This window comes from Mandrillus leucophaeus, unplaced genomic scaffold (assembly GCF_000951045.1).
Source record: "Mandrillus leucophaeus isolate KB7577 unplaced genomic scaffold, Mleu.le_1.0 Scaffold289, whole genome shotgun sequence".
Classification (NCBI taxonomy): Eukaryota; Metazoa; Chordata; class Mammalia; order Primates; family Cercopithecidae; genus Mandrillus; species Mandrillus leucophaeus.
In genome coordinates this window covers 426,602-437,528 of record NW_012103020.1, presented here as the reverse complement: position 1 = coordinate 437,528, position 10,927 = coordinate 426,602, and the positions used below count along the sequence as shown (strand labels likewise).

Genomic DNA, 10,927 nt, shown 5'->3' with positions numbered 1-10,927 from the left:
TGTGGCCGGGCGCGGTGGCTCAAGCCTGTAATCCCAGCACTTTGGGAGGCCGAGACGGGCGGATCACGAGGTCAGGAGATCCAGACCATCCTGGCTAAGACGGTGAAACCCCGTCTCTACTAAAAATTACAAAAAACTAGCCGGGCGAGGTGGCGGGTGCCTGTAGCCCCAGCTACTCGGGAGGCTGAGGCAGGAGAATGGCGTGAACCCGGGAGGCGGAGCTTGCAGTGAGCCGAGATGCGGCCACTGCACTCCAGCCTGGGTGACAGAGCAAGACTCCGTCTCAAAAAAAAAAAAAAAAAAAAATTTAATTTGTGGGGGAACCTGTAATTTTGGAGCAGTCATCTGCAAATTAACTTATTTTGCAGATACAATGTCAAATTGGTTTGAAACAACAGGAAAGTAAAGCATATTACGTTTTCCTTAAAAATCATGGGAAGGTGATATAACATCCTGAAGCCTCAAACTGCTGTCATTAGCACCAATGACTATATTGATTTTTAAAAATTTGGCCGGGTGTGGTGGCTCATGCCTGTAATCCCAGCACTTTGGGAGGCTGAGGTGGGTGGATCACGAGGTCAGGAGATCGACACCATCTTGGCCAACATGGTGAAACACCGTCTCTACTAAAATACAAAAAATTAGCAGGGCATGGTGGTACATGCCTGTAGTTCCATCTGCTCGGGGGAGGCTGAGGCAGGGGAATCAACTGAACACAGGAGGCGGAGTTTGCAGTGAGCCGAGATTGCACCACTTCACTCCAGCCTGACGACAGAGCAAGACTCCATCTCAAAAAAAAAAAAAAAAAAATTGTTATCCCCTTGAATCTGGCTAGCATAATACTGAAAATCTACAGAGAATATACATTGTCAAAGTCATGGATGCAAGAGCGTGATTTAGCATTTTAACTTCCATGAAGCACTACAGACAATGTACCAATGCTGCTGAATGAATGAATGAAATTAGAAACTCAGTCTTTATTATTTGTGCTAAGGAAGAATAAAGGCAAATCCATATTAAATCCAAAATGGTATTGTATCCGATTGTTTCATTAGTTCTGAGAGTCAGGAGCACCAAAATTAAATTTTTTCTCTTCTTATTGCTTCTTCCCACTCTTTGATAAAGGTGTTAAAGATCACTGAAAAGACCAAAAGGTTGGTAGCAGGTGGGGGAAGGAAAAACAAAGCAAGCAGCCAGAGGATGTGAAAACTCAATAATCAGCCTTTGAATAATAGAGTGAAAAATGTAAAGCTATTTGGGAGACTTAAAAGGTAGACACTATGAAAATCTTGACAGTGAGTTTTAAGTATGTTCCTCTTTATAAGAGTCTGATGTATGATTGATTTCACAGTTCTCCAAGATGGGTAATGTGGAAAAAGACAACAGAATTTCGCCTTTTGAGCTCAAGAGTATAAGACAGGACTGTTACTTAACAAACAGGGAACAGTAATCACACAAGTACTTCAAATGTATCCAAGAATTACTATGTAACATGCAAAACAGGTTCTTACACTAGATCCCTTGACTGGCACCCTCACCAGGGTAAGTGAATGAGTGAACGTGTGAGTGTGAGTGTGTGTGCATGTGCACACGCACACGTGCATGCATGAGAGAGAGAAATACCTTATTCCTATCTCAACCAAATGGGCAGGAAAACCTCTTTACCAACAGTTGGCTATTAGTCTCACAGCAATATTCAGAAAATAACTCTATAAAACTCTATTTTAATGTTTAAATTCCTCATCTTTCTTCTTCCAGAGATGTCAGTAAACTATGTACCAGGACTGACCATTTTTCTCCTATCAGGTGGCAGAAAACCTGAAAAAGATTCTAAAGCTTGCCCTTATAATTCTAATGAGACAGGATAGAAAGTATCAAGCATACTAGCTTCCTGAAAACTTGGCTTTCCTCGGGAAGGAACCCAGCTTGAAGAGCATTTTGTAGATTATGATTAATGGTTAACTAACTCTGCTTCTACTTTTCTGACCACTGGCTACCCAGTACTAAATAAAATGTACCACAACCAAAGAACATAACACAATTAAATATGTATTGGAGCTTAAAAAAATGCTTCTTGAGAATTAAAAGAAAAAAAATACATGTGAAGGACACAAAAAATGAAATTTCAAAAAGTTTTCCACAAACTTAAGGCACACTGTGTTGGGTAATGGAAAGCTTTCCGAAAGTCTATCCTGTTACCCATGCTAGCGGCAGAACAGGATAAGCTGAAGAAAAGGTTATCATAGGGAAGATGTAGAAATAGCCTGGTAATACGAGCTTGCCAAAAAAATTGATACAGAGCCAGTAATTTACCTTCAACAGGGTAAGAAATGGGAAGCCAGATTCATGTATAAGGAGATTTAGCAGTGGACTAATATGTTGACATTTCCTGAATCTATTCCAGGAATGGATGGAACATTTTGGACGGGCTGTAGCCGTCTCCAATACTCAGTAATAATGCATTTATTATCAAATGCATGTTACGAATTTTATGTGATAAGCTCTTCAGAACAGGGGTCACATAGATTTATGCAGTCTGTAAGCTGTATATAAATTAAGCACACTCTGAAAGTTACGATGGTGCTAATACAGTGAAGAGGTCATGAAAACAATATGGGTCTTATCTAGGTCAAGTAAGACTATCAGCATTTTGAAATTTTGAAAACTGTGCACTGTCATGCTTTTTGATGTGCCTGCTCAGCTTGAAAATGAACTTGTCAATTGAAATTCACCTTAAAATTTTAACCAGGACCTCAGTTCCAAATACAGCAAATAAACAATGCCCCCTTTCGTTACCACAAATAATTAAAAGATATATTTTCAAATGAGGCTCTCTGACAGGTGAAGTCAATAGTTTTCACCAAGTCTTTTGAGAGGAAGAAAAAAACTTCTATGTTAATAAAGTGGTGGTGGTTGGGGTGGAATCATTTGACTAATGTTCAGAACAGACCTAATACCTGAGGTAGTGCAGCTTCAAACCCAGGCCTGCGCCACCTACTCTATCAACAGGGTTGGTGAGGTGAGAACCCAGCCCCTTCTGCAGCAGCCTGTAGCCAAGGAAAAATTTTTACCCCTCACCCACTCCGCTTTTTGTTTGCTTTTTGTTTTTCATGCCCACTCTTGTAAATGTGTAAGACAGGAAAACAAATCAAAAGAGGCAAAGCCCTCATCAGACTGCCTTCTTAACCCAAGCAAGGCAGAAAGATAATCGCTATTTAGTACTTTGGACATACTGGTCCTTAGAAGGTAAACAATACCAATAAAACAGTAAAGAATCCTATTCATCTTTATTTTTATATCACCTTATTATTATTTTGCTGTGTGTGATCATTGTTTTTCTTTAGGGCTTTCCAAATAGAGCGCCCAATCTGAGAACTATATTTAATTGTTCTGTGCCTCGCTGGAGTACAACTATAATCCAGCAGTCAATTCAAGAAAATGAAGAGCAACGTTTTCTTTACAATCTCTATTTTTGAGATTTTACCTCATATACAGACTGCTAAAATACTCTCATTTCAGAGGCCAAGGTTACTTTTTAAACTAATTATTTTAAAAGGAAATATAACTTGTAGAGCATGCGGGGTTCTTTTTTCTTTTTTTTGGTACACAGAATTTACTTGCAACTCTGTTTAAGAGTTAAGGCTTACATTACATTCATTACACTCATCACACATACCAGTGAGAGATGCACATGTAACAGCTGAAGCTAAAATACACTCCTATTCCGAACATAGCCCTGGCATTTATTAATGCATAAGTCTAATCAACAGGCTAAATCATTGTCATAAAACTGATAGAAAATTTTGTTTTCAGGCAGTCATCTTTCAAGTCTATCTGTTGCTAATTTGCTAAACTGGGATTCACTATGAAATCTACAGCTGATGTCTCTATTCAAGCATTATCTTTTTATTTTCGAAAGTAAGCTGCGGCTTGCGTTTGCTGTCTTCTTCCCAGTAAGGTCAGGAGGCTGGGCTTGCTTCCACCTGCGAGTGTATCACAACCCAGGCGCGCGCACCCGAGCCCTCCCTCCACCCATCTCCCAGGGCGGAAACCAGAGAACAGAACCCAAACACCAAAACTTTCTGGTCGCAAACGCTACTCATCTTGCCGTGTCCAGAGACTCGGCACTGGAAACGGCACTGGCTTTTGTTCCAGGGTCGCCCAGCTGGCGAGGTAAACGTCACAGCAGTCCTTGATTCCCAAAGGTTGTGAGAGATTCTGTGGCACGGGAATTTTGGAGCCTCCCGAAAGGAGCCCACTTCTGCGAAACCTATGCGCGTGGGGTGTACAAACACACGAAAAGAGGACGCGGGGTGGGCAGGAATGAAACCTTCAGTTCCTCTTAATTTCTCAGACTCAGGTTCACAAAATGATTCTCCTCCTCCGTGGACGGGCGCGAGGGGGGCTGGGGCTGGGAGAGAAATAGGTTGGAGAAGGGACCGGAGCTACAGTCGAGATGCAGGACCGGCCCCGCCTCCGGCTACAATCAGAAAAGCTACAGTGTGTCAGTGGTTTTCGGCTTCCTGTTTGTAAAGCGAGAACCTCCCCCGACTCCGGGACTGTCGTTCTTCCTCAAAACCAACCGAGACGGCCCCTTCCTCGCGCTCCGGGCAGCCTCAGCCGCAGGGGAAGAAAGAGGAGGGGAGCGGGGGCATGGGGGGCGCGGCGGGGCGGGGACAGCCGCGATGGAGGGGGCAGGGCCACGGGGCGCAGCACCCCTCCCAGCCCGGCGGCCCCGGGGGCTGAGCTGGGCCGCGAGGCGGACAAAGCGCCTCCCGCTCCCTCCCCCACGGCCACGTTCCAAAAGGGAGGGAGAAGGCGGGCAAGAGGGGCTGGAGGAGGAGGAAGGGGAGGGGGAGGAGGAAGAGGAGGAGGGAAGGTGCTGCCGGCGGGACTGGGCAGGATCGCGCCGACCTGGGAGGGGAGGGAGGAGGGGTTGGGCGCCCTCGGAGAACTGGGAGGAGGGAAGGATTCTTGAGGCCCAAGATAAACAAATTGTTCCTCTTCACGTGCGGGGTGGGGGGAGGTGGGAGCGAGCGCTGCGGCGTCGCCTCGCCTCCCCTCCCCCTAGCCGACTCTTTGTCACCGAGCGCCGGCCCGAGCGCCCGGCGAAAGCCCGTGGCAGCACTGGCACCACCCCCGGCGCCGGGGACTCACAGACCGGGAACGTGTGCGATTTCTAAACCGCACGACGGGAGGGCCGCCCCTGCCGGGCTCTGCGCCGCCGATCGCGGGGCGGTCTGCACGGGAAACGGGCGAAGGTGCGCGGCCCCGGCACGCTCCAGGATTCCCGTCGCCCGGCCCACCCAGCACCCGGGCGGCGCGGTGGGGGAGGGGGCGCAGACACCTTTCCCAAGCTTCCGGCCTCCCCTCACCCAGAAAGGAAAGCAAAAGAACCGGAGAAGGGAGATAAGAGAAAGGATTCTAGCCTCCGGCTTGGGGGGTGGGAACTGCCCCTTCCTCCTGGAGAAGTTAAGCCATTGGCTGCTCATCCTACCTCGAACCCGCCCACCCAGCCATTTAAGCCTCTTTTACCTCCCTGCTACCTTCCACTGCTCTGGGCTTATTAGGCAGGCCCCCAAAGTTGGCGGGCAGTGGGGCGGGGGGGAGCCAAGAGGAGGACTCCGTGCAAGCAAGTTTAAAAGGAAAAAAGGAAAGAATCCCAAGCGAAGTTGTATGGTGGGGCCTCTTGGCGCAAACCTTGGGTGTTGCTTTCCCCTCCCGCCCCCTCCAGGCCGCTCCCCTCTTAACCCTCCCAGCCGCTCCACCTGCCGGGCTGGCCCCGAGTCTCGAGTAACCAGCGGAGCGCACCCGCGCCCCGCATCCGCGCGCGCTCCCGCGAGCACCCCCGCGCGCAACCACCCTCGCTTGTTTCTCACCCACTTCAAAGTTCATTCACAAAACTCTCAGACTTTCTCAGCCCAAAGTGGGTGAGCTGGGGAGAGGAGGCGAGAGGCTCTCCTTCCCTGCTTCCCCCTAGGGGTTGAGGGCCTGGTGCCCGCCCAGAATCTGCGACAGCATCAACATCTCCACGCACCCAGCGGATGTGCAGAGGGGTGGGCGTAGGGGGACGGGTCTGGGGAGGAGAGGCGGCGCGGCTAGAGGTAGGGTGGGAAGCGGCGAAGAGGAGGAGCAAGGTTTCAACTCAGGGGTTCACTCTTTCAAATCGGTATCCAAGAAAGGGAAGAGGGTAAACTTTTCCAGCACCTCACTTCGACGCTCCTCTAGGCTCCCTCCGCCCCTCGCAGTCGTGACTGGCTTCTCCCCTCTCGCCCCCTCCTCCCCAAATCTGACAACCTTGACAGATTAACAGGTAGCGGCGACGGCAGCTTTTTCCCTAAAAAAAGTTGACGTTAACCCTTCGGCTTCAGCCCACCTCACCCACCGTGCAAATCAGACCCTTGTACCCCTATGTAAGAAGCTCCACGCGCCCCCCACTACCACCACCACCACAACCCCCAACGCGCGCCGCAAGCCCGCTGCCCGTGCACCCTCACCATGATCAGCGTGTGGTTCCTCTGCTCCGCCGAGGCAGCCTCCGCATCTTGCTGGGGTTTGCTCGGGTGCTGCTGTTTGCCGGTGCCGGCGCTCGATTTCTTGGCCCTCTGCTCCAGGGTCCGCTGGTAGAGGCTCACGGTGTCCCGGCGCTCCAGCTCCAGCTGCTCCACCTGAGCCTGCTGGTACCTGTTCTCGCAGTTGACGTGGTGCCGCCGGCAGCCCTCGATGCGCTGGCGGAGCCGCTCCACCACGGTGCTGTGCTTGGGAACGGCCGCCGAGCCGCCGCCGGGGCCCCCGGAGCCGCCGCAGCCACCGGCAGCCGGGTGATTGCTACTCAGAGCAGCGGGAGTACTATTGGGAGTATTATTCACACCGATCCCGGCCCCGCCGAGGCTGCTGTTCAGGCTACTGTCGATGCAAATACTACTGCCATTCGCGGCAGCAGCGGGGGCTGCGAAATCCCCCATCCTGCTCCCCGGGCACACTATTTTGGAAGAACTTTTTTTATCCACCCCCCTATCAGCCTCCTCCTTGGGTCCAAGGATTAAAATAGTTTAAGTGGAACGCGGGGGAGACGCAAGCACATGGATGGAAACGGCGATCCCGACGGGGCGAAAAAAAAGGGGGGGGAGATTTTGGGGTGGTTTTTTGTTTCCTTTTTTTAAACTGTAAAAGCTCGAGGGGAAGAAAAGGGGGGAACGTTATCGGAATACCATCAGACACCTATCAACAAAAAGAATCACAACAAACTGAGCCAGCAGCAAATCGGGTTGCAACTCAAGGGGAGATCCGCTCCTCGCCTGCCTTCTTTTTATAATCCATTATTTTCTAATAAATTCCAGGAGATTTCCGGTGGTTGGCAAGCATTTTCTCCCTACGTACCGAAAAACACACCCCATGTACACACACAAGCATATGCCTCCAGTGCGGACACGCGCGACACACACTCACTCCACACCGCATCGGAAAACGGCAAGCTTGCTTATTGCATTTTCCTTCCACAAAAAAGTTTTGGTGTTTATGCCGCCCCGTGTTCTCAAAGTACTTTGGCTGTTCAGTTGCATTTCACAGGAACCTAGATATCGAATCCTCGGGCTGGGGGAAGTAAACACATGGACAGTCCGAGGCGACTGCAAAAGTAGATCGGTGAAGTCCTTTGCAAAACGCCGCGCGGAGAGCAGCACCTAACGCTCGGCTGGGCTGCCGCTGCCGCCGCTGCTCCTGCCACCATCACAATGATCAACTGCTCGCCGCCGCCGCCGCCGCCGCCTCCTCCTCCTCCTCTCGCTCCTCCACCTCCTCCTCCTCCTCCATGCCAGCGGAGTGATATCAGGACGCGCGAGCTCAGTAAACACGGCAGCGGCGGCGGCTGGAGGCCGTGAGACAAGCCCGCGGACACGGCGCAAAACCCGGCCCGGACTCTCACCCGGCAGGAGCGGGCGCGGCACGCTCCAGCACCCGGCTCCCGCCTCCGTCGCCTCGGCGCCCCGCGCCCCTCCCACGCCCCCAACCACACTACCGCCCTGCCGAGAAGCCCAGAGTCGCCAGCAACGGGGAGAAGAAAGATTCTGGGGGATCTCAGAAATAAATCAACTTTTGACCTGTGTGTGTGCGTGAGAGTGTGTGTGTGTGTGTGTCTGTGTACGCGCGCGCGCGTGCGCGGGGACGCGCCTGGTTGGGTTTCCTTATTCCAAGGGAGGTTATCAAGCGATCCCAAGTTGTTGTTATACATTTATGCATTATATTGCAGAAATGTGCATGACCAGGCAGAAACATTGAAGCTTTACAGCAGTTGTCTGTCATCCCTATCCATGTGGAAAGAAAAAGGCAAATGAGTGACTTGGTTTTAAAACCGAAGTAATAAGTCTGCGCTAGTAACAGCGCTACTTATGGACACTTGTTCTAAGTCTAGGCCAGTCTGAACACACAAGTACCAAATTCTAAATAAATGGAAATAGGCTTAAAAATGTGTAATATTATTTAATTCACTGTACATAATGATTGTTGTTACTAAGTCAATTATTGTTTTACTTACCCTTGGAAAAAAATAAAGCAAGCAGGGACTTGGAGGTGAGACTAACAGTACATTTAAACAGACTGTTTTGAACACTAGGTGCTAATGACAGCAGTAATTAAGGGTCCTTCGTAAATCAAGTGGAAAGATTGCAGATTTCATGGACTAGAACTATAGAAAAAACACAGCATTTCACAGTTTGTCATGACCAAAACAAAAACAAGCAAAAATAACAGGCCTACTTTATTGCTGGATATATTTCTTTCCATTTCAATGAATTCACAATAAGTACAATTAAAATGGACTAGCAAATGCAGAAATCAATCTAAACTTTCCATTTTATTAAAGCACATTATCTTTCCTGATATTATCTAAAAACAAAAATAACAACAACTAAGGATCAAATATTCTTGAATATGGACTTAAACCATTGCATATACATATTTGTCAAAATTAAGATGGGGAAGTTATCATTTCTGGAATAATCAGTAAACTATAAATCTTGATTGTGAGATGTTAATTATAAATCATTTTGTATTATTTCAATAAATCTTAAGAATTAGTTTTTAGGGTAAAAATACACCCCAGTTGTCTAAAATAGCCAGGAATAAAAGAACTTTGGATCTTATGCATTAGTCATGAGATCTGATTTAAACCATCTTCATTTCTTGGCATTGCAGATTAGCATAGGATGCTATTTCTAACCTCATAATGTCAACGATAAGAGGCTATATTTTTCTTCAATTAATCAGGTCTATATAGTGAACAATATTTTTAATATTCACTGGATATGGTAAAATGGGCAGCGAAATATTTAATATGATGTGAGGCTACCTCCAAGTAGTAAAACCAACTTAAGAGAGTGTATATTTCATTGAAGTTGTCATACTTTTTCTGAAGGCTGTTTAGTTAATATACAAATTTCTGTATCAAACCGCCCCTCTTCAAGTCTCAGAAAATTTAACTGGACTAAGTCTGTAGCAAATGAGTCCATTCAGATTCTGAAAATATGTAGAGAATTACAAGAAATTTAAAAAAGAGGTAGCAAAGTGGCCTTTGTCTTTTTCACATATTCACTAAATAATATCTCTATAACTCAGGAAACACATGGCTTCGCCACAGAGGGGAAGCTATGACTCTGCATTCGCTTTGCTCCCTCTTCACTGTAGTTTAATTCTTTTTTTTTTTTTTTTAGACGGTGTCTTGTTGCTCTGTTGCCTAGGCTGAAGTGCAGTGGCACCATCTTGGCTCACTGCAGCGTCTACCTCCCGGGTTCCAGTGATTCTCCTGGCTCAGCCTCCTGAGTAGCTGGGATTACAGGTGCACGCCACCACACCTAACTAATTTTTGTAGTTTTCATAGAGACGGGGTTTCACCATGTTGGCCAGGCTGGTCTCGAACACCGGACCTCAGATGATCTGCCTGCCTTGGCCTCCCAAAGTGTTGGGATTACAGGAGTGAGCCACCACGCCCGGCCACACTGTAGTTTAATTGTTATCCCTTCTCCTACTCCACTTGCCTCCATCACCCATACAAGACTGCAGCTTTATGTACAGAGGCAACAAATTTGAGAGTCTTAAGCACTGGGTCTTTAGTGTTTGAGAGTTGGGTTCTCATTTTAGCTTTTTCCTGTGACTCAGAATTTCATTATTCATTGAGAGTTTCTCATTCTGGGGAAAAAATGACAACCATAGCAGCATCATGTATTCCCATCAAGCTGTTTACCTCTCCTACCATGAAGGGAAACCAAAAAGACACAAGAATTTGCATCCTTCCCTTTGGGGAACCAGCAGATGGGACAGCACACTTGTGGTTTTACCGCAGAGTTCCCCAATGACAAATGGAGCCCTTCTTGCACAACCATAGTATACTTTGCTGCCTGATTTCAGTGCATGAATGGGCTATAGCCAAAAGAAAAACTGTTACATGTGTACACAGAAATAAGCGCACACACGGGCACCCGTCTTTTATCTCTCCAAGATGGGAGTGGCAGCCACAAGCTCCAAGCCCCAGATGTGAGGAAAGAAAGAACTGGGAAACTGTGTGATGGCCAGAGGGGAAGAATCTTTGAGAAACCGACCTGTGCAGGACTCTACTGTGATATACCAGAGATCAGAAACCCCATTCTCATTGTGCAGGAAGATTAGAAGAAAGAAGCAAGAAGCAAACAAGGCTTGCGTCTTGAACAACATATGCCAGTCACCTTGAATTAGAGATGTTAATCTACTCCAGTGACCTTAGAAGCAACAGAGACCTTGATGCTGGCTATTTCTGGATCTCATGATATGGTCCTGCAAGGTTGCCAGCTTTGTTGGTCACCATCCTAAAGAACCCTTTGAAAGTCATAGAGAAATCCAAGTTCTGGAGAAGCAATTTTAGTCCCTTCTCACTGTGCAACACTGATAGCGTGACCAT

The 10,927-nt window shown here is 47.9% G+C and overlaps 1 protein-coding gene across 1 annotated transcript in view; it reads right to left on the bottom strand.

Moving 5' to 3' along the window:
- MAML3 (mastermind-like 3 (Drosophila)) overlaps window positions 1-7,206 on the bottom strand; it is a 437,914-nt gene extending 430,708 nt beyond the window's left edge. Inside the window, exon 1 of the mRNA XM_011985628.1 lies at window positions 6,498-7,206. Coding sequence (XP_011841018.1) covers window positions 6,498-6,965 — 468 coding nt within the window. The 5' untranslated portion in view covers window positions 6,966-7,206. The remainder of the gene's footprint in view (window positions 1-6,497) is intronic.
- Between the last annotated feature and the right edge of the window lie 3,721 nt (window positions 7,207-10,927).